The sequence below is a fragment of the Etheostoma cragini genome, chromosome 9 (assembly GCF_013103735.1).
Source record: "Etheostoma cragini isolate CJK2018 chromosome 9, CSU_Ecrag_1.0, whole genome shotgun sequence".
In the NCBI taxonomy this organism is placed as follows: Eukaryota; Metazoa; Chordata; class Actinopteri; order Perciformes; family Percidae; genus Etheostoma; species Etheostoma cragini.
The window spans coordinates 17,603,676-17,628,213 of NC_048415.1; the positions used below are offsets into that span (position 1 = coordinate 17,603,676).

At 40.0% G+C, this 24,538-nt stretch overlaps 1 protein-coding gene across 3 annotated transcripts in view; it reads right to left on the reverse strand.

Moving 5' to 3' along the window:
* Positions 1–6: 6 nt before the first annotated feature.
* The window catches only part of polrmt (polymerase (RNA) mitochondrial (DNA directed)), a 44,136-nt gene continuing 19,604 nt past the window's right edge, over positions 7–24,538 (reverse strand). The window contains exons 12-21 of one of the 3 annotated variants that reach the window (XM_034881747.1): positions 22,218–22,340; positions 21,080–21,259; positions 19,775–19,861; positions 17,975–18,088; positions 11,354–11,406; positions 7,965–8,063; positions 7,486–7,558; positions 4,688–4,779; positions 2,662–2,735; positions 7–264 (exon numbers count right to left, since the gene is read on the reverse strand). In XM_034881747.1, the coding sequence (XP_034737638.1) occupies positions 215–264; positions 2,662–2,735; positions 4,688–4,779; positions 7,486–7,558; positions 7,965–8,063; positions 11,354–11,406; positions 17,975–18,088; positions 19,775–19,861; positions 21,080–21,259; positions 22,218–22,340 (945 nt within the window). In that variant the 3' untranslated portion in view covers positions 7–214. Of the gene's footprint in view, positions 265–2,104; positions 2,385–2,661; positions 2,736–2,822; positions 2,986–4,687; positions 4,780–7,485; positions 7,559–7,964; positions 8,064–11,353; positions 11,407–17,974; positions 18,089–19,774; positions 19,862–21,079; positions 21,260–22,217; positions 22,341–24,538 lie in introns of those variants that run through there. The other 2 variants (XM_034881746.1, XM_034881748.1) reach the window with 2 other exon arrangements.

Consider the following 24,538-nt stretch of genomic DNA (forward strand, 5'->3'; position numbering starts at 1 on the left):
CCCACTAGTCAGTTAATCAGGCAGGTTCACTGTGTGTTGATGCCTCCAGCAGCTCTAGCCAGCCTGAACACCAGAGGCAGGCAGGGCGCGGCTGGATCGAAGTCCTGATGTCTGAGGGAGACAAAGCCAGTCGGCACCCAAGAGCCTGCAGCCTCCCTGCCGCACTCTGTCAATTCCACTCATCTTCCTGCGCTGGATCGCCCTCATGAGTCTCTCAGCTGAAGAAATAAGTAGATTCTTTCACCCGTTGGAGATCAAAATCACCTGGAGAGGCAGGAGGAGGGGTGTCAGAGTAGGTTTAAGTCTGTGACCAGTGGTTACACTAAACAAATTACATGTACTGCAGATTTAACTAAAAACTAACTTTTAATTCCCACATTCACGATAAGTATGCTTACACAACTTTTTGGCACAAACCCCCATCCACAAATGCTAGCAGGCTCAGAAAGACAATGTAAAGATGCCGGCGTTTCAGTTCACTGCGTTCTTACTTCAGTGTTGTAGCATGCTAACATTTGCTAATTAGCATCAAACACAAAGTACATTTGAAGAAAAGTCAGAGGATTACAAAAGCTGTAACAATTCACCTTGGGAGCAACACGATTGTCTGTACAAAAAACTGAACAGCAATCCATGCTATTTTTTTCTAAATATTTTAGTAAAATATTCATCCTCTGGGCACTATGAATAACCGTACAAAATGTTATGACACGATTCAAAAGTCAGTTGCCATCCGTTGTATTGTGTAAGCTTTTAATCCTGGGACTCTTGAAAATGAAATGGTACATCTCAAGGTGTAAGTATCCTGGTACCGAACACAAAATATAACAATTTGCAAAGTGATTAATCTTAATTTAATTAATTTATTGATGTGGTTAATGACTAATTAAGGAAACTGCTAAGAACTGTCGGATGTAGTTTGTTCTGAGGTCTTCGGAGTCAGTTACAATCTCCATTAGACGGAGAAGTTTATTTTGAAGAGGGTCAAAATCAGGAACTTTAATTTTAAAATTAGCGAGAACTTTTTAGTTTTACTAGGCACCAGTAACATTTCTATGAACTTTATTACACCACTTGAATACTAATTTTAGCTCTGGATGAGGCCCAGTCCTGCCCTGTGTGCTCTTCGCTTCCCGGACGTCTGCCTATACACCAGCAGGAGCTGCACACAAGTTATTGAGGAAATGCCAGGAAAAGTTTAAGAATGAAAAAAAAAACTAAAAAACTGACTAAAGCTAGAAAATGATGTTGACATGACCACTTTAGATAATGTACCAACCTAAATGCTTTCTAACATGTGGGGGTAGGGTTGGAGATTGATTGGGTTTTTTCCCCGATACTTGTGCTAAAACGATACGAAACGAACTTGTGTTAAAATCATGGATAACATATGCTATTTCTAATTGTTTTTTAAATTTTTTATTTTATTTCTGGAAATCAACTTGCGACCCCCCCTCTCTGGCTCGCGACCCCCTGTGGGTCCCGACCCCCACTTTGTGAATCACTGCATTAATGAACAGTTTTTGGTAGTTTGCTTCTTTTGCATTATTTTTGAAGTTACTGTGTTATTGCGTAAGAATACTGTGTAATCATGGTAACACTGAATTACTATTTAGGTGAAATACTGCATTACGTACCAAAGTGAAGACGCCTAAAAATAAAGCAAGACTTTTCTTGATAACCGCTTACCTTGGGTCTTACAAACCTGCAGCCTAAATAAAAAATCCAACCAAATGATACCAAAGTGGAAAAGACATAAGCGTACTGAAGAACTTATAGCATTTACTATCCTAACGGACAAATACTGTTGTCATTGAAGGTAGACTGTTGAAACACAGTAATGGCTCCGAGGGATTCAGTGTGCTCTCCAGCTTTTGTTCCCTTCAGCACCTGATTTATCTGAACTCCTGCTGGAATAAACACTGTGAAACCAGATTAATTAATAGCAAGTTCAAGATCCTTCATAGTGGATTTTAGTCCAGATCCATTATTTGAACATTGAGCAGATTGGCCATTCTAACCACACCCGCACCCCCACCCTCACCCCATCTCAGCCATATAAGCTGATTATTCAGAAGAGGGACACAATTAATTGTAATAAATGGATACAACCCAGCAGTCAGTAGGTATACAGATGGAGATGGAACGAGGGCTTACATAACAGCAAAGTCTCCGTCCACCTCATTGACAGAGACGCTGCAATGTACCTCCACTGTGGGCAACAACAAACAGACCCACAAAGAAAAAACTGAAACTGGGATCTGCTAGTGGCCGTGCGGGCAGCCATGATTACACCATTAATGACAAAAGCTGAAAATTTAGTTATAGCCAAATTCAATGTTTGAATGAGCAAACCAAATAGCATATCTGGGCAACACAGATAGCTACACACCCTAATACAAGCAATAGGACCAAAAACAATAGACTACAACAATCAAGCAATTATAAACCAGGAAAAAAAAATACAGAATTGTTCAAGAATCCAATTTAATAACATTCCTGTCATTCCTGCTGACCTCAGACAGAGCTTCAGGACATAAAAGTCCTCTTCAATCCAATTAGGAACAAAAAGCAGCACCCTCTGGGTTGGCCGTCTCAAAAAATACCCCAGCTCTGGCGAGGCCAGGTGTTTTGGAGCCAGACAGCTGCATTCCAACTAACCTGTCTGGGGCACTTTGGCCAGCAGCAGCAACAGCCTCCTGTACTCCTGGTACTTCTTGTTCTTAGCATCAGGCCTGGCACAAACAAGGAGAATAACAATAAAAGAACAAAAGTTAAGTAAGTCTCAGGAGAACGTGTGTGTGTGTGTGTGTGTGTGTGTGTGTGTGTCTCTCTCTCTATAGACATTAAAGACAACTACACTTTCTGTTTTGTCTCAGGGAAGTTTCAACCCTTTTTCATGCGTCTTCATCGGTTCTGCTGACTGATGCAGGTTGGTCACGTCTGGATGGCACATTTGAGTTGTTGAGGTTGAGTGAGTTTTTTCTGAGAACAGACAGCCAGTTCAATGAACGCAAAGCTAACATATTAATACTGATACTGGTACCATGCCCCTGTCTTACTCTAGTACAGGGGTCTTCAACGTTGTTTAGGTTTAAGAGAAGGACCCCTTAACTGAAAGAGATGGTGCAGGGACCCCCTGCTACATAATTTGTCTAAAATTAAGTTTCGTTATAAACTGGGCCTACAATAACGTGTAGGGTTACCTAAAGGCTTTAAAACAGTCTTTGCATAGAATACAAGGGTTTTAAAATAGCCTTATAATTGTTAGCATGATTTTATAAATCATATTTTAAATTTGAAAACATCATCATGTGGCCCAGTAAATCCTTGGGATTAACTGCATCAGTGGATGGCTACCTTGGCCACTACCTTTCCTCTAGGCTAGTAAGCCAGTCTTCAGTGAGGATTTATATTTGCTAATAATAAGGGCTGTAATCAACCAAAGAAATCTTGGTCGACTGTACTCGTGAAAATTTCGACAAAAAAATCAACCTGGGGGGTGCGGAGGGGGGGAAAAAATAAAAAGTGCAAGATTAATTAACTGTACTGTCCCGCAGTACCTGTGCTTGCAGGTTATTTGCAGTATATTAAATCATTTTTGACCTACTTATTTTTGCACTGAAATGCCACTCGTCTGTCGGCTCTGACAGCGCTCAGGGCCTCACTGTGTTGTATTAACTGTGTTGAATGCTTCAACATGAATGTCTAAACAAAATATAATGGCAATCCATTCTACAATCTAGTGATTGGTGAAATATTTCAGTCTTGACCAAGAGGGCCAACTGACTGACTGGCATTACCTTCCCTAGAAATAGTAGGGAAAGCAGTCAGACTGAAAAAATAAAATAAATACTTATATTTTGTAAAGGTGTTATTAGCAAAAAATAAATCACTTTAAGGCAGGGGGTTAAATTATCATAATTGTCAACACATTCTGGACATAACTGTAGGGTGGGTAAAATATCTTTAAATTACACACTGCAAATAATGCGAATAATACAAGAAAGAATAATGCGTTTGCAAGGATTAGGGAACAGTATAATCTCTGTACGAGAGGGAGAGAGAGAAAGACAAAGAGGACAAGGAACCACTGTGCAGGAATCACTGTAGACAAGGTGTCCAATTATCCCAAAGAGAGTAAGGAACACCCTCGGATGATGACCCAGCCTGAGGTCAGCAACACAGATGTGCAGACAGAGAGAGAGACAGAAAGAGAGAGAGAGAGAGATTTTGTATCTTATGTCTGTCACAGACAAGTTGAGGGAAAACTGGCACACTTATCTGACTTTTACAATGTTATCATCTCTCATGTGTTCACCTTCTGTTTGGACTCTTATAATATATACTGTGGGAGTTGCATGTATATTAAGGCTTTTGTCTATACCATCAAAGTTTATAATGATCCTGGATAAACACAGATAGAGACTGATGGCTGTCCCAAAAAAAATTAAACGGAAAAATAGGCACAGATTGCAGATGGTGGTAACTAAGTGTGGTAATATTACCTTGTGACTACTAAATAATATTTTTCTTTATATTGAGATATTGTGCTACGCATTATATACTGTGCCATGTTTTTATCATCATAAAACCTGATAGGTTCTCTAAGACTTAAAGGAACTTCATGTGCATGTGTTCGTGTGCACAGTCAAATGTGTTCCTGCATGCAGGTGGGGAAACTCACGGGAGCCCGGTGCAGTATTTCAGCAACAGGAAGTTGGACAGCTCCTGAAGGATCGGTTGGCTGTGTAGGGCGACAAACTGTTCCCGACAGACCTGACGGGAGGAGGAAGAGGCAGAGAGAAGTGAAAAAACTTTGAGTTACTCTGGCCCAAACAAGCTACCTAGACTGTCCTACCTGTTGACCAGGTAAAAGATTAAAAACAGGAATGAAGAGGAGAGCAAAGAAAAAGCGAGTACTAACATCTGTCTATCAGCAAATCTGGCAAATGGATCATCTCCCATAGCTTAAACAACTCTGCATTTTGCTGCATGTCTTCTTTATTCATACTTGAACTATACTATGGACTTTTATATACTATTCTTTGTCAAATGGTAATCAATGTACTGCAAAGAAAAAAAGGTAGAATGTAACATGGAGGGTATAGTGTGAATTTGTTTGACATCACTGGTGACACGACAATAACACCTGGGAGAAAGAAGTGCTATCCATTTCTGAGCTGGTTTCAGAATCATCCATATCTTAGATGGGTTTCTCAGGGTTTTCTCAGGGTTAGAAAACATGTTGCCACAATGTAACAATAGCTTAAATATGGAGATTTTGAGTATTTGAGTAACTAAAAGAAACAGTAAATACATTTTCTTTCATAAGGTAGATTTGAATGCAGCATATCTGGCTAGAGAACATGACACATGGAACTCTAGTGAGAAACAGCAGCTATAAGCAGTGATAATAATGCTAATGTAGACAAAGTTAGCTCAACAGGTAGAGAGAAACAAACTGTGGGTCTCACCATCAACAGGCAGCAGGGGTTAAGAGGGTTAAGAGAGGTTAAGAGAACACAAGCCCTCATGACACAAGTGGCATTAGCGTAAAAAGCGTACTTAAAGTTATCTAAGTGACATGACACTGGGATGACATAGTCATGAACCTTAACTTGTCATAACAAAACCAAATGGCACTTACTGAAAGAATGTCATGAACGTTTATGACTTGTTTATGACACATTCACGACAGTGTCATGTCGCTCTTATGTAGAAACCTTCAAGTGCAACCAAAAAAACGTTAGCATGTATAAACTTTCTGCTGTTCACCGTTAAATATATTTACAGAAGTCTTATAGTATCTTATAGTATGTATGATTGCAGAACCTCAGATGTTTGCAGTGTATACAGGCAATGCTTCACTCGAAGGAAAATAGTTTACAAATTCCAAAATTAGTGCAAATAACCAAATTTTCAGAAAATCGGCAAAAGAAAATGCTTATTAATTTGCGTTTCCATCCACCACGCCCAACATGTAATGTTCCCAAAACGTGGGAACATTATATGTTGGGCACATGAAGACAAACAGTTAGTTGTGCTGATTCTTCAGTTGGTGCTATTCAACCACTGCATGAGAAAAAGAGGGTGCAAGAGATCCAGACCTTTCTTTTTAACAATATTTGGACTTTTTCTTCAAATGTCTGTCATTTCCATTCAGGTTTGTTGAACGTGCATTTAAAATGCGTATAAAAACAGGTGGATGAAAAGACACTTTACAGAGAATTTAATAAGTATAAACTGAGAACAAAAGCTCTCAGTTGTTCTGGTTTGTAGTCTAACCCCACATTTGCATGCATCACGCAGTACCTGTCCATACTGACAGCCAGGCGGTTCAGAAAATGAAGGAAGGATCCGTTTATTTTCAAATAAGGACCTTCCCAATGTGCTGAGGTGTTAACTAAGATACCAAACACCCCCCCTCTGCCACTGTGTTCAATTACCTGTGTAATAAAGGTCCACACTCACATCAAGAGAATATGAGAGGGAAGAAATGTACCGAATGCTTCATTGGTCGCAACTCCTCTGAGACTGAATGAAGACATAAAAAACAGACTGTGCTCTGAATGTACATCAACATACAGAACTGGGACTTTATGGCAATTTGATCTATTTTATGCAAAGCTGTGTCTTTTTCTGGGCCTGTTCACAAGCTAGTTTCAGGCAGGGGCTGGCAGTCATTTATTCAGCACAACAGGCCCTGTCTGGGGCAGACAGACCACTGTCTGTTCAGATTTGGCTGAACATTGAGCTTTTTTTTGAAAAATATTTTTATTGCATTTTTTTTTCAAGACACACAGAACAGCTCAGACACGACGGGAAAGGGGAAAGGGGGGGGGGGAAGGGGGGTTGAACAGCTGAATGTGGGCATGTGGGTCCAGTAAATAGAAAATGATTATGAAAGTGAGTATTCTGCAGTAAGGCAAAGCAGTATCCAGATAAGAATCAATACAGAGCATATAAACATAGCAAGGCTACAAGGCGCTTGTCAGATAGTGGTCACTTAAAACCAAGTCAAAAAGACAGGCTAGGCTGGTCTAGGAAATCCATGAAGCAAGGAGGATGATATCATCGGCCCAATGTGCTGTAAAGGTCCCAGACCTAAAAAAAAAAGCATCTTTTTTGGAGCGAAGCATGCATGTGATGTATTCACTAGGAATGCAGTCAATAACGATGTTGTGCCGCATTCAGCAGAATCTTAACCAGTGGAATCCCAGGCTTTCATAATGCTGATGCTACTGCTTTAGCAGAAGCACAAATGGAGTGGATGTAAAGGTGTTAAGATTGAGCCACAAGACTTGAGTCGCACGTGACACTTGAATTAATCAAATAAAAAGGAAGCATTTTAAACCCTGATGATACATGAGCAGACAGGATTAAAACTGCCCTGAAAGGAAGAGGGGGATGAGGAATGGTAAAAGAATCTGGACAGGTGGGAGTAAAAAAAAGGAAAGGCAAGGTTGTACAATAATATGATACCTTGTTCATTGTGTCCACAGTGAGGGCGTGGGTCCAGAAACAGTCGTGAACTGAGACGAATGTCAGGCCAGCACTAAAGTGAGAAGAGAGGGAATGAAGAAGGGGTGAAGAACATAACAGAAAAAGTACAGAGACTTTGGAAAAAAAAAGGGTGTATTACAGCAACGATAATTGCTAAAACCCTGGTGGATGTTCTTTCAAAGCCAGTGTGAGTTATGACACCTTCCAAGAGATTGAGCTTATATTTACACGCCATATCATACCACGCTTATCTGAGGTGATAATTGCATTGCAGATGACAGGACACATTTTCAAAGCCATTTTAGGTCATGCATGTATGGAGAGTCGATGTCAGAAGAATAAAACAGACTGCCTTTAGAAAAATGACTCTGCATATTATGGAACAGAAGACAAAAGGAATGTATGTGTTTATTTTTATTTTTCAAGGTATCCTTGCTCTACAGTATTTTGAATGGTACCTATAGCAGTGGAGAGCAGTCAGCATCATGTGTGTTGAGTCCAGAGAGTGGATGAAGTTTGGCGGGAAGGCGTTCTTCTGTTTAACTGTGTCTGGCCTCCTGAGAAGGGACAGAAAGCCAAGCATAGATATATAACAAACACTGCTGTACTTTGATTCTTTCTAATATCAAACAGGACGTTTCAGCCAATTTCTCTAGCAAGTCTGCAGTGGCCTCGTTAGGAGCCAGGCAGATAATTCCCACGGCGGCAGATAGCAATCCTATATTTTGATTTCCTTTTTAAGTTTTCTTCACAACTTGGAAGACAGTAAGCACTGCATTAAACCATTGTACCCTTGAGGATGTTTCTGAAGTCTGATAATGTTACAGTGAATTTGCCCCTTAAAGTAAAGAGTGTTTAAAGGCCCCATGACATGGTGCTCTTGAGATGCTTTTATATAGACCTTAGTGGTCCCCTAATACCATGGCATGTACCCGGCTTTGAAACATCCTGTACACAGAGACACAGGATTAGAACTTGTATGTTATGTTTTCAAGGTCAGAGGCTTATAGAGAAAGTCTATCTTACTAATATTAATAACTGCATTTCTTTATTGTGAACATTTGTGGAGAAGCACAGATGTAATTAATAACACGACTAGATATTCTCAATCACGCCTGTGCTTTTCCTGCTATGACAAGTCAAAAGTATGCTGTGCATGAATTTCAACATTAATATTTATTTTCTGCTATGTGACTCCCGGGGGACTCTGTGCTTTCCAAAGTCAATATGAGAGCATACAAATATAGCAGTGATATAAAAGAAATAGTACAATGTGATATAAATGCAGTGCTGCTGCTACTACTGATGATGATGGAAGTAGCAGTAAAAAAAGAAATAAAAAAAATCTTTCATTACCCTGAGCCTGTGCCATTCAAATCCTCTGGGCTGCCACAGACCAGAACGCTCTTCTAATGGGAATGAAGACCGAGCGAAGAGAGCTTGGGCCAAACCCAAAGCTTCAACACACACTCAAACAGGCACAAAGGATGCCTGTCTGTCTGCCTTGTTTACCTTCTGTCCATTTTATTTTTGGCTTGGAATTGTTAGACTTTAATCAGAGCGCTTTTACTTCTTCTGCTGCTGCTGCTGCTTTGGGCTGGAGCTGAACAAAAACAAGATTCCTGGAGATTTGTTTGCAAGTGCACTCGGCGGAACACTGTCTTCCCCTTTGTCTCACACCTACACTCACACACACAGAGCAAACGTTTCCCCTTAAACTCCTATATGCCTGACAGACAGGAACGGTGCACATACAGTACTATAAGGGTTAGCAACCACAGCTGTGTATCTGTTCTCCCTATAGAGCTGTTCATGTCTCAAGAGATGGTGAGCATTGACACCGGGTTTAGCATTTCATGTTTCGTTTTTTTTCACTGCAGTTTAGAGGCTTAGCTAATGAGCATTCCCTTAAAGACGAGAGGGAAGGAGGAAAAATCAAGAAAAAGCCAGCGTTTGAAGGCTGCAACGATTCAGTTTGTGATTCTATTAACATATCTAGGCGCTGGACAAGCCTTGTTAGGGTCTTTAATGACAGCAAGTGCAGTTGTGGGCGCTCCCGTTTGTGTGGGTGGAAGAAAAAGGCCCGCAAAAAAAAAAAAAAATCAGTCATGGCGATTGCGTCCAGTTTGGCTCAGAATGTCAGCCTGGGAAACACTGATGCTTTCTCTTGACAGCAAATTTCAAGTCTCAGGCAAGACGGCCTTTCTGAGTGGTATCCTGTTCCCTCTCTCTCTTTCCCCTCCCTCTCAACCTCAGCTCCCTCCACACTGCTGGGTCTGTATAGCACTGTAGATGTCAGATTGAGGATGGCTGTCAGTCTTTGTCATCTGTCTTCAGTGCTCACCGTCCCATCTCCGCCTCGACTCTCCGTCTCTTTGTGACCTCTGCTCAACTTTGTCACGGCTCCTCTTTCGCCTTTTTTAAAAACTCTGCACATTTTTCTCTAAGCTCCCCCATCACAGCAGTCATTCACACACACTGAACTAGCACCTACTCTGAGAATACCTTCATGGCCTTAGTTATCCTAAAAGGCCAAATATGATCTTTTGAAGTGTACTGCCACTCTGTAAATCACAGGTGCTAAAGTAGCCAGTGGAATAATATAATGTGAAATGTTTTGAACATAAGGCTGAGATATGGAGAAATCAGATATCACAATATTCTTTAACAAATACCTCCAAGCCGATATTGCGATGATATTGTAGCATTGACAACTGGTGCGTTTACAAAATATTAGATTTTATATTAGAATTGAAATCAAATTAGAGAATAATCATCAGTTATTTGGATATAATGACTAAGTGGGTAAAGGCCTAGAACAATCTGGTAATATAAGAAAATGACATCACTTTACTGTAATGTAGCCTTTGAAACCAAGAAAAAGACAAAACTTTTATTATAATATTACCATTTTCAAAATCTAAGAACATATCTGGTCTCATATCACGATATGTTGCTATTATTTTGATATATCACCCAGCCCTACTTAAGCCTATTCACATGTTAAGTGATCTCTGATCAACCTTTTGGCATCTACACATGGACATGTTCATACGTGGATTTTCTAATGCTGGCAAGTGTTTTTACTGTTAATCGGAATTTAGTTGAATTACTGCTATATAATACTGTAATTTAGCCCATTGTTTTTTGTTATGTTAAATATTGCCTCATAATTCGCTTAAAATAAAACAAAAAACAATTTAAAATCTGTTGTTGACCATTTATATGGAGTTTTGTTTGCTGCTGACTTGCTAACCTTTTTCTTTCATAATTCCTCTTTCTTCTGGTTGATGTGTGTAATTTGGCAGTAATATAATTTTGCAGTAAATTGTGTTGTACATCTATAAATGAAGCTTCTCGACAACAGTTTGAACCACATTACTGAACTCATTTCAGCTAGAAAAAAAAACATTTTGACGTCTTCTATCTCCAAGTGGAAGTGTGAATCTAAGCGTTCAAAAGAGTTTCCAAACACTTTTGATGACATTTTCTACTTTATGACAAGTACAACGTAACATGCAAGTTTAAGCAGGCAATTAGTGGAAATAGCCTCTGGATAGATTTTTTGTGCAGCTGAAGTTGTTGAAAATGTAAGCTAATTGCCTACAGAGAGCTTTACTTTCTACTTCCATTCACCTCTAAATGCTAAACAAAGAGTTGTCAAGTGCTCTGAAGCTACATTCTGAAAACTTGTGACTGCAGAATCACCCCAAAGACAAAAATAAAACAAAAAAAAACTGCTATAAACACAATTTCTCTCAACAGCTATCCTCTGTCTTAGTTCCAGGTGACTGATATAACTATGAGAGTGGGGAAACAGACAGAAAGAGGTGCTAGTTGCACTTACTCTTTGGCGTCATGGCTGATCTGGAGGTTGATATGTTGCATGGTACTCTTCAGCTGGAGAGGCAAAACAAAGACAGAAATGAGAGGGATTATAAGCTCAAGTTTTAACATTTTACACTGAACTTTCAGATCCTACTCAAGATCACAAAGATTTTAAAATAACAAATATGTCAGGTTGAAGGAAAACAGACAAGACATTCTGTAGAGATAGTCTTGGAACAAGGAGATACAAATCATTAGGGCTGAAGCATACAATTTCATAACTGACTTATCTGACAATGAATTCATTAATTCCATTCTTTGGTTCTAAAATAAAGAAAAATGTAGTTTGGCGAGAGTATGCTTTAAATGTCTCCGACCAAATGTCTCCAACCAAAAATCGAGAAGCAGAAGACCTTAACTTCACTATCACATATGACAAAGAAAAGCCGGGAATCACATTGGAGAAGCTGGAACCAATAAATGTTTTGAAATCAGATATCAAGAGCTTAAATTAAAAAAATAAATAAAGCTGCGAGGACGAAAACGGGAATGCATGTCCATTTTCCAATATCCATTTTCATAAGCTAAACATTAGCTTTAAATTGATCATTTTAGCCTGTAGATATGGGATGTTTCAATGTGTCAACATGATGCCACAGAAACTTAACACTGGCTACTTGCCCCTAAAGGCTATGACTATGGCTCCAAGCTTCAACTCTGAATTACTAATTAAAAATCACAGTTGTGGTCATCTTTGTAATGACCCTTATTGGTGAATTCAATCAAGTTTTAGATAAATAAATGGAGATTTTATCTGTTGTGTTGTATTTCACAACAAGAATTGTATCCAGAGTTATTTAACATCATCCAATGTTCATATATTCCTTTATTATTGATAGTCAATCTGGATATTGGCTTAAAAACTGCTTAAAATGAGCTGCATTGTACTGCTTTAAGGTGGAAAAGTGCTAATCAGGGATAGTACAGTCAATTTATTCCGCGGGTAAAGAGTCTGCTAGGTAAGAAAAGCTTTTGGAGTGAAGTGTGTGTAAGTCCACAGTGACATCATGTCTGGCATACCTCCATCACTTAGTTTCTTCATTTCCTGGAAAACTGTCACCTGGAAACTGGTGAATCTTTAATGGTGACCTCATTGTGCACAAGTAAGTGTAAACAACACCCCAACCATTAAGGCTGTCACAGTTTACTAATGTCTGTTGCTGGTTTGCTTGTTACTAACATTGAATGACTATCAACTGACACATTTTCCAAACTCGTTGATGACTGGGGTCTTTGAATTTAAATCCTTAAAAGCCACTCCTCTGAACAGGATGGCATGAGAGCACAGAATTACAACTGCCGTTCTGACACCCTTAAGAGCCTTTCACAACTGTGTGTTCAGTGCTAATGTACAGCTCTTTTATTTAATATTGCTTGCCTGTATGTAGAGTGAACACTGAGGAAACACAGGACATTTGAAGTGCACATCCTTCCACAATTTGAACTATTCTCTATTCTATTTCCGAATCCATTCTTTCCGAATCCATAATGACCTCCTAAAAGCTGGATACGTTTCATGGGGAATGCTCTCCTGAGTGCTGTAAAGGTTTTAGGAGGAGTGCAATATCTTGTGGGCCCTGATGGGGACCGGTTTTCATGTTTAAATGGAGAAATACTAAATGTAAATGGGCTGTTTTTATACAGCAATTTTCTAGTCCTGACGACTATTCAAAGCGCTTTTACATAGTACAGAAACCATTCTTCACTTTTTGAAATTGCAAAAAGTATAAATGGTGATGTAGCGTTTATTTTGCCCCGGGCAACCCTTATTGTTGAACCCTGGAACCAATACTTTGGAAAATGAGAACATAATAGCAGTCGGCCTCATTAGTTTAGAGCGGCTTGTTATTGAACGAATAATTTGAAATGTAATAACAATAAATTATTTCACGGTTCAATATCTATTAAAGTGACAGGTGTTCACATGGTAGAATGTTGAATGCTTGAAGGTCACTGTGTGATGAAAGTCACACAATCATCACAAAATGGTTTTAAACAGAAGCGTAGTGTGGTAAAAGCCCATCTGTTTCTGCCATAGCTGCTAACTCATCCATCATTGCTCAAAGAGGACTTGTGGGGGAATGTGTTTCCCCCATTCCCCTCCTTACAACCCCTCTTTGTGCGCTAACGCATAGATTAGAAGAAGGGAAAGGAGAAGCTGAGCAAAAAAGGTGTAATTGAAAGAGATTGAGGTTACCTTTGATGTAAGTAATTGACTGCCACATTAAAAATGAGTTCACTACTCTACACTGAACCCCCTGTTCATTACAATGCATACACACATGATTTGTGCACAAGACCTGACTCAATCCCTGAGGCTGTGATGAACGAGACCTTGGCTAACCCTGCTGTGTGTCTGTGGGGACAGCCATCACTAACCACATGTAAGCCATGCAGCCGAGTGGGGAATCCCCATTCATATCTCTCTCACACACACACACACACACACACACACACACAAGTGGTTAATAACACACGTCTTATTGATTCAAGTGGAAGCGGTCCCGCATTACACCCCTTTTCTGTGACATTTCTGGGTCACCTGGTCCTTGCCTTCACCTTCTCCCCCTGAAGACAGCTGTAGACTCACTGTCACACAAATGCCACTAAGTCTCGCTACTCTTCCAATGACTTTTTACAGACATTCTCTCTACCAAACTTTCTTTCTCTTGCACTTGGCGGTGTCCTTGAAACTCACACTGCATTCATTATTTTACCCCCAAATGCCACAAGATTCTGCAGGAACTGCAGGAAACACCATACTACCCCTGGGAAAGGCTTGCCTCTTTTCAAGGAAAAATGAGGGCTTGGAGGGCATCACGGTGACATTTAGAGATACGTAGCACCTCAAAATTAGACAAAAAAACTGCCCCGTTCAGATTGTACAGGGCCGATCATTTTTCCGAGTCTGCAAGCGATACATCCTGCTTTGATGCAAAAAAGACCAGACATAAACCAAAAACATTATTTGTTTAGCAAAGAGGCAAAATGACAACAAGGAGACTCAAATTGACCACAATTGGCCATAAAGATATACAAAATTACCACAAAGAGACACACAAAAACAACAAAAGCGATGCAGAGCTACCACAAAGACTCAATTTGACCACATGATTATGTAAGATACACAAAGACAGAAAACTGCCACAAAGAGATGCAAAACTTGTGTCTCTTTCGTCTTGCTCCTATGGATGAGGGATGGGGGGCCTGGGACGTGCCTGCACCCGGGGGGCCAAGGTCTCATAATCCGTCCATGATTAGGATTTTTTTAAATCTTTTAGCGGCCTACAGTGGGACTCAAAAGTTTGGGCACCCCAGATAAAAATTTGTGTTAATGTGCATAAAGAAGCCCAAAAAAAAAAAGATGGAGAAGTCTCTAAAAGGCATCAAATGACAGATTAGACATATGTATGTCACAAAAAGGTAGATTTTATTTCCATTACTTAAAAAAAAAAAAAAATTTGAAAACCCAAAAATGGTCTGCAAAAATTTGGGCAGAGTTTATCATGCACCGCCCCCTTTGGAAAGCTGAGACCTGACAGCGTCATGGATTGTTCTCAATCATCGTCTGGAAAGACCAGGTGATGTGAATCTTAAGGTTTTAAATGCCCAGACTCATCTGACCTTGCCCCAACAATCATCAGAGGATATTGGCATCGGGAAAGGCTTTGGTATCTTCTTAAAGCCTTTTCCTGCTTTGTGAGCGTCAACTATTTTCAGTTTCAGTTTTCTAGACAACTGCTCAGAAGAAGCCATGGTGCTGATTTGTAGGGCAAGGTCAGATGAGTCTGGGCATTGGCTGTCATTTTATGCCTTTTGGAGATTTTTCCATCTTTTCTTGGCTTCTTTATGCCCAAACTTTTGAGCCCCACTGTATGACATAATAAACTAATAATGTTGAGAGTTGACTTGTATTTGTGTTGTTATACTGTACTAAAGCGATGCACAATGCATAACTTGCCAAGAAAATCACCAATTACCACGAAAAACGGAATCTTTCCACATAGAGGACATTAGATTTCTCAGCTTTTAGTCATGCTATAAACTCACAAATTCAGCCAATCCAGCTGACGACTCCCTTGTGACACATCCCCTGAGAGTGGGATTTCACTGTAACCTTGCCTGGGAGAGGGAGAATGAAAAATAAACAGAGAATCTGAGCCAGAGTGACCTCTGATCCGATTAGTATCTCCCAATCCTGTTAAGCAGCCTCCCTGATATGTGTTCATGCTGCATTCAGCTAATCCATCATACTCTTATTTCCTCACCTCCCATCAGCCATGGAAAATACTCGACTACACCGGTCGGCATTTGCACTCATCATTGTTTGCACACTGAAAAGTACACACACACACACTTCTGATTATGTGGTGCTATTGTAGCTACTTTCTCTTCGCTTATTGTTTCCATTCTGTGCATAACACTTCATCTTCCCGTTCTATCTAGAGTCTAATTACTAATGTCCCCTAGAAACCCTCTGGCCTTAGATTTAAGAGGCAGAGAGCAGACCGGGTGATTGAATTTAATCCAGCCACGCAGGGAAAAGGTGACCTTTCTGCAAGTTTCATTTTTGTTGCCCAATGATGCAACTGGATTAGGGAATTATTGCAGGGGATGAAAAAAGTTATCTGTGAAATTAAAGCTAAAACCTCATTCATCCATCCATGAAGTCATCCCTTCAATCACTTATTTATCTTTAGGACTTTGAATAAAAAAGCACAGAGGCCAATCAGCCTCCTCAAGGAATGTTTCCTGCTATATAAAGCAATGCACCCTCCGGGGACCCGCCATCTGTCACCCTTGCTTTCTTGCACCTTCTTATGAGGTGTCACTCCCCCTCTGAGCCAACCTTCTGCTTGATGTCGTACTAAAAGAGCAGGTGACATGCTGGGTCAGCCCATGAGCTAGCAGTCTGCCTGCGCTTGGCATACGGTAAATGTCTGTCTCCTTTCCCTTAGTGAATAAGCTTAAGGATATATAGGTCAAAATGGATTTCACATAATCACACATATATCTTATCATGTACACACACACAGACACACATACAGACACACACAAACACACATTATCTGCTGGCACAGAGACATGTTATCTCTAAGACGTGCCGCTGTCAAGATCTCCAAAGTGACAGACAACTCTAGTGATGTTGTTAAGCTCCATTAAAGTTGAGCCACTCACAGCAATCACAATACACCATCAGTGGTGGAAAGCCCAGCTGGGACATTCCAACTGCAAAGCATGCAGTACTTTAAGCTTCAAGATAGGAGACTGAAACAATAATTATTTTAGAAGGTTGAAAGACTTAGGGAGGAGAAAAAAACGTTGTGAACACAACACACCAACCCCAAAGTCAGACTGCAGTATATCTCACTTTTAATTTTTTGATTTTAGTCTGGGAATTACACTCACTGAGCACTGACAGGTCACCAGTCTGTTACAGAGCTACAACCAGAATTTTTTTCAGATAAAAATCCTGAAGGCTTTTTGAAAACTTGGACAGCCCAGTGAGTGTCGAGTGCATCAAGTCTTTTGCTAATTGTCTCTCTGTTAAAAAAAAGGCTGATCAAATGGCATGAAAAGTAGTTTTGGCCTACACGCATTGGCAGCGCCCTTTCTTCAAGCAAATGCTTAGTGAGCAAATGCTTAGTGAGCTTCGCCAGACCACAATGAGTGAAACAACATTTGTGGACAGGCTGTGTGAGGATGATAGCTTGCTTGTAGTTGATGAAGAAAAAAAATGCTGTAGCTTTTTATAAGGTATGAGGGGAAGTTCTGCTCTAACTGTGTTATTTTATTTGTGTTGAACGTGTGGGTCAGCCTACTATATATCTCTGATGTAAAACCAACCAGCCAACCAATTCACAGCTAACTGACCACCCTAACATATTATCAGAAATTCCATCAAAACGCTGAATAACAAGTGATGATCCAAATCACCCACTACTTCATGGAAATATTACAACAAAAAGACAATGATAGGTCAAATCTAACACATATAACAGCACTGAGCTTGGGGTTTCTATTACTCGTCAGCATCAGTCAATAGAGAGATAAATGAGAACTGTATATACTTGTACTTATGTCAAAAGTGTGTGCTATGAGAAGATCAGTAGTGGGAGCGTGAATTGTGTGAAAGGTGAGAATTAGGCCCTGTTTGCATGTTTTTGCAGAAATTTGACACACGACAGATAGTGCGGGACAGGAAGTTGAGCACAGAAACAAAATAAGACATGCAGTTATATTTCAAAATAAAATAGACCATGCACACGGCAGATCATGTTTCCCTGCACTACACCTTGAAAACACAGCACAGGGTTGTTTCCCCTCTAGTCCTCCGGATGGAAACAAACTGTTGTTGTTTTTTGTGGTTCTATTCTACATGAATTTGCAACATCTTGTGGGTCCTGGAGACTTCAACTGTCAGTCATGACCGCAGCCGTTCCGCCACAAATCCGGACCTTGTGGGTATTGATGGACGGCGGAGTACGGAGCCGACACGCAGCCTTTAGGCATCCTGTGGAAATTGGGGTTAGGAGAAACTAGTAGGGAATCCCCACATATGCCTTAGTATAAGAATTACCACTTGGTTGCGTGTGCGGTGGTAGGGCTGAATGATGGGTAAACCCAGTGGGGTTACCCACTCCACAGTGTGGCCAGACTTGGAGATGAGCCTGGCGCTCTCGGTCAGCCAATCCTGCAACACATAGATGCCAGCAGATGAAAATTGAGGGCAACGAACTGTATTGACGAGCATACTCACAAAATATTCAAAGCCCTTCACCAATCAAGTGTGAGTCTGCGTATTTGTTGTGTTTATAAGTGGGTGTACGTGGACACAAGTTTACTGTTTAAATCAGTAAGTTTAGACAGTTGGGTGGGAAATTTAATAAATTCGGATACAAATAAAAAGAATTTGGAACAACAAACAGAAAATAGAAACTTTCTCTCCACAGCATCGACCAATGATCTATTCATATAGGTCTGCTGTTCTACTTCCTGAAGCAGAAAAGAGTTGCTGCAAACTTGCCGAGAAACACTTGAGAAGTTGTTGATTAACTCTAAAATTAGGCTTGGTGTGGCACAGTTTATATCCAAAAATAGAAGCCCCCAACCATGTCCCACAAGTGCTTCCTCACACGTGCAGGCAAACAGGGAGCTTTAGGAAACATATACTGTGTAAGTCCCAGCGAGTTTAGGAAGCAGTCTGGCACAGAGCTGCTCCATTCATTATCACCTTCCTTCTTAAATGTCCAGGTACAACGAAATGAATAAGAAGCATGAAAGCAAAGAAATGGAAGTGATAGATTAGCTAGCAATGTAGTGGGAGAGAGAGACTGATCAATCAATAGATTGAAAAGAGGGTGGACAGACAGTGGGAGCATAGTCTGCAGAGAATGAGTAGCAGTGTTGACAGAATAAATGAGAAATATACAGAGAACGTAGGCAAGGTCAGGTATGACATCCCCCCGTATTAATCAGGTACCTTACCTACTCTCTCTCTCTCTCTCTCTCTCTCATACTTCAACTCACCGCTGCAAATATAAGAGGATGTGACCTATTTAAAAGCAACAGGTGCACGCACGCACGCACACAGGAATGCCCGCACACCCGCACACCTCATACTGGGCCATTCCCACACATTCTCCAAAGGACACAAACACCAGCAGTGGTTGGTGTTTCTATTTGCTCGCCAGACTCCTCTCTGCCTGTGGAGATAATAAACAATCCCCCACCAGGTGCAAGTCCTAAATCTATAAATGGGGTCTATTTGATGAATGGGCGCCGTTGCCCGGGTAATTGAAGTAAACTAGTCATTCCTAAAAAATAAAATATCTTCCTGTATGGAGTAGGACAGTAGTCACATAATGGAGTAAAAATTTAGTCTTTGCTAGGATGTTATTCAGAAAAATAAAAACAATGTAATTTTAGAGTTAGTTAATTATCTTGGGTGCATACTAAGTGTTTCGGTTTAATACAAATTTCTTCAAACTGTTCCATGTAAACCCAATTTAATATTAATTAATTATTGGCAACTTATTCTTAATATATGTTGAACTGTGTTTGTCTGTGAACACATTTTGCATTGTTAGCTTTTGCATGTTTAGCTGACCTGCTGTACAATATTTAGGTAACACTCTCAATTAATTGGAATAAGTTACGTTTGAGCGTTAGTTGACCATTGTCTCTAATTTACCCTATTAAATACATGCATGGGCGTATATTCAAGATCAAGTAAAAAATAGGAGGAGCAGCTGTATGTTTACTGAATATTAGCACTGTTATGCAATTAGTAACACGCAAGTATGAGTTTGTATTGTAGATAACTTGCTGGATGGGAAAATGATATGTAAGTGACTTCATGTTGGTGCAATGAACCCACCTGGATCTCTCTGGTCCCTGTGAACATCTCCTTTAAGCCACTGAACACCATACGCACCAGGTAATGAGATGCATCCCATACATACTCCTGGAAATAAAACACATGATTATACTGAAACATTTTAAAAAAAAATCAATATCTCTTTGCTCCGCTGCATTTCTCACTAAAACAAACTATATATTGTTTTGTCCACTTATCTAGGGATTACATGCAAATATAAGAAATACAATTTGCACCACTGAATGAGAGTGGCATATTTCTTATATTGTTACGTTGCTATGATCTCCTCCTCGGTTGAAACGGCCTCATCCCCCCCCCCCCATTCCTGCTCCCTGTAATAATTACACTCCCCCCTATTTCCTGTTTACACAATTAGGTACACTAGAAGAAGTCATGTAGCCCAATCTTCTGACTGCGAGATGGTACATACAATGCCAGCAGGATCATGCCGATCTATACAGACAATGAGATTAACTCAAACTATTGCAAGGTACTCTATAGCTATTTTGACAAATAATAAGCATTATAGAGCTGTAAGAATATGAAATGCCTCCGGCCATGGTTTTACTTTGATGGGTGTGCCCATCAAAGAACAATTTATGTCCACAGAATCAAAGTGCAGTGGTTCTAAACAAAAAATAGATTTGTAATGACAGGATATGAAATATACCCATTGTTGTATTGCGCACCGGACGTTCCTCTTTTACAAAAATAAAAGAGTATGTTCTTGCTCCTTTCCTATTTTTGAGGGTGAATAAAGTTTTTTGTCCTAAAGGCATGACCTGTCCTCCGTGTTGCCTGCATCGGTTTGGGTCGGGTTTTTTTTTCCCCATTGAAAGTACACGCATATTTTTAGCGATCAAGAGTAACGTAAAAAATGGAGCGGCTGCTAGCTCATCAAGAAAGAGCGTTCGCCCCATGTTGGCTGAGTCCTGTCCTTTGCTGCATGTCATCTGCTATCGCTCCTTTCCTTCCATGCCTATCCACTGTCTCTATGTAATAAATGAAAAAGCCCCAAAAAATAATCTTTAACTAAAAAAAAATAAAAAATAAAGATTTATTTAAAAATCGGCCGGAATTCTGCTTTATTGTCAACTTCAACAATATCCAAGAATAAGGATAATCCTAGTCTGTGCTCAAGGTGTGTGTAAGAATGTATAGCTTGAGAGGAAGAGATCATGGGAGCACCATTAAGAGGAGATCATGTGCTAAAAGGCCACTCTGTCATACCCTGCTGGTGCAAAACTCAAAATAAAACAGCATATGGAGTGCGGGGGAAGCCCCCATCCACGGCCATGACTGTACCTTGGGGAACTCCTCAATCTCCTTCAGTCTTTTCTCTATCTGGAGGCGTCCCCCGTAGCGCGTGACCCCGTACACCACAGTCATTACGGTCTGTTTGACCACCTTCCTGCTAATGAAGCCCTCCAGGACCTGGGCAATCTTCAAACCGCTCTTTGCATCCCGCACTCTGAACTCCTCCACCTGAAACATGCGGACAACATGTTGAAGGTTCCCACAAAGTGTGTATAAATTACATGCATGCAAACATCAGAAAGGCCTCTGTTCAAAATTTGTCTTTTGGAGAATATTTGAATGCTTATCCACAAATCCACATAGATATAATCACAGTAGAAGTGATGAAAAACTCATTTGTCTCAATCAGAGTTTCCTCAAGCCCAAAGCGACCGGATCAAATGTCTATTGTGGAGAACACCAATATAAAAGATTTAAAAAATGACCCAACAAAGACTTGACAATTTTAATTTCTGGTTATCAACTAAGGAAGTAATCAACTAATAGTTTCAGCTCTACTAAAACAAGCCTGATACAGACTACAGTGTCATCTTCCATTACCCCAGAGGTAGAAATACAACAGTGAGATAGTGTCCTGCAGCTAGCTGCACTTCACTTTCAGTCAGCGGCTCACTGACAACTCCACAATGTACTTTTACAAATACAGTCCATGACACGACATGGGACAGACTTTTCTTTTCCTCAGCACACTCCGATTCCTCCTGTACTGAAATGTCTGAAATTGGCTTCAAATGGTCTCTGCTTAAAAATACACAGGTTCAAAGCGAGCTGGATTTTTTAATAGCATTGTGCACACACACACACACACACACACACTTGCCCTTTGAGTCTTCGGATATGGTAATTGAGTCTCACTGCACTTTAATGCTAGGTAGGCATTAGAAACTTAGTACTTTTAAATGCAAGACAGAAAGCAAGAAACATAAAATATATTCGCAATGGCTATTATGTCACTCACTGGGATATCATGAATCATCTGAATATTACCCTAACAGCTGAGCAACTGCACTGTGCCTTGCAACTGAAATCAACCGCAGTTCATTTATATCGTGCAACTCCAAGCCAATGCAGTTCAGTGAAAGGAACAAAAACAATGCAAATCATAAAGCAACCATGTGGTGCTGACCTGCTGTGCTACTCCGCTGTACACATCCTGGGGAACGTCACAGGGCATGAGGTTGACTGATGTGGCACCAATCACATCTCTGCCTAGAGCAGCGTAGTGCTGGAGACCGTTACAGGAGCCGTCCTAGAGAAGATGTGAAGAAAAGGAGAGGAAAGATTAAAGCAGCAATGTGGAGGTTGAGGAGAGAACCCAGACAGAGAAGGAATTACAGGGATCGGCACAGATGGCGAGAGGTTACAGGTGAACAAAACCAACAGAGGATTCCAATACTGTGAAAGTGAAAGAACAAAGAATCTGAAAAGAGAAAACAAGGGAGAAAGGGAAACACATGCGCATCGGCTCAAGACACAGGAAAAAAAGATTTGGTTGAAGCGGTTAGCTTTTCCGGTCAATTTCAACATGTAGGTAGGTCTGTTTGTAATTACGGGTGCTGTCAGAGAGAAAAACAAACCAATCAGTATTGCCTACACAGTGTTATCCTCCTGCTAGAGTTAGCACCCAACAGGCCTAAACAGCGCTAGTTTTAAACATGTTTTAAGCTTCTTAACATGTTCAAAATGTCTTTACCGGTGCCTACCCATGTGCAGTGATTCCTTCTGAGTGAACACAGAAAATATGACTGCTGTAGAAACAGACAGAAATGCATGAAAGTTGTGCTAATTCACCTCTATTTAGTTCCTATGTTGATACTGCAAGAAGAGCTTTGGGACCATCTACAAACTACAACACCGAAAAGATACACAAACATATTTTCAAAAATAAGCATATGCTTATTTTTTTAAAGTAAGTGTTGTAATACAACTAGCAGGAGACAAGTTATAATTGAGGTAAGTTTGGAGACACTACCTTATTTAATAATTAAATTGATAGAATACATATTTTTGTGCCATCTCTTTTCTGTGTTGTAGTTTGTAGACAGTCCCTAAGACCTCCAACTGCCTCTCAACACAGGAAATAAACAGAGCTGAATGAGCACAACTTTCATGCATTTCTTTTACATCTACAGCAATCACATTCAATGTGGTCACTCAGAAGGAATTACTTCACGTGGGTAGGCACTTTGAATGACATTTTAAACATGTTTAGAGGTTAAAAACACATTTAAAACTTTCCCCGTTTAAGCCTGTTGGGTGCTAACTCTAGCAGGAGGACAACATGGAGTAGGCAGCACCGATTGTTTTCATTTTTCTCTCTACTGACAGAACTCCATATTTACGAACTACAGACATACATCTTAAAATGGACCTGAATTCTCTTTTAATGACAGGCTATTAAACGACCTGTTAGCATATTTAATTAAGTGCATCATTCAATTCAACATGTGGACTGGATATGGCATCAGACCGAAGAAAGTACACAATTAACTGATGATCAATTATTCTTCCTTCACACTAGGATTTTATATTCTATTTTATTTAACAGTGTCTTAATCAAAAGTGAAATGCTTTAAGCTGTCCACCAGACTGAGTTGTTAAAATGAGATTAGCTCTGTCTGGGTACCGGCAACGTCCCCATGTTCAGTTCTAAAAAAACAAATAGTGCAGTGAAGTTGGCCAAGTTCCTGCCAGCTGTCAAATTGATCTTTTTTCCTTTCCATCAAAATGTGGCCTCTGACCTGACTATCCTTCAACTGTGCCTATATGAGCCTTATGTTCAGGCTTTAGCTGTGGCATGGGTGTTGTGTGGAAGAGCATTAGGCTGTCAGTGTGCTGAAGAGGCGATCAAGTTGTATAACTTCAAACTTAAAAGTTTCTCCTTTTGGCTATTTTGAGCCTCTCCTTTATTTATTTATTTATTTATTTATTCAATATTGTGAGTACACATTAATTACCATCAATTTGATCTAAGTGTGATGGACAGAGTAAAAACCTTGGAGCCATTGTTCTTTCAAAACAGCTCCAAGGAGAAGGAAGTGTGAAATACTTTTGGCCATACTGATTACACTGTATTTTATGTATATTCAGTTCTAATGCTTTTTTGCTTGTCCTAATCTTTTAAATGTGTGTAATGCCTGGAGTCAGTAAAATGATTGCCACATGTATGACTTTTTTGGTGTGCTTTAATCAAATTTGCCATGACTATTTTCAATCATTTCTATTGTATATTTTATAAATCAATTAAAGTAAGTGTATAAAATGTGCATTCCTAAAAGCAACATTAATGAGAGACATATTCTTAAGTGTAAAAGAAAAGCTTCATTTTAACAAGGCTATTAAAGGCCTAATGAGCAGACAGTGTTTTATTACAAAAGCCTCAGATCCCATGATTCCTGACATAAGTAGTGGAATGTAACTAAGTACATTTCCTCACGTACTGTACTT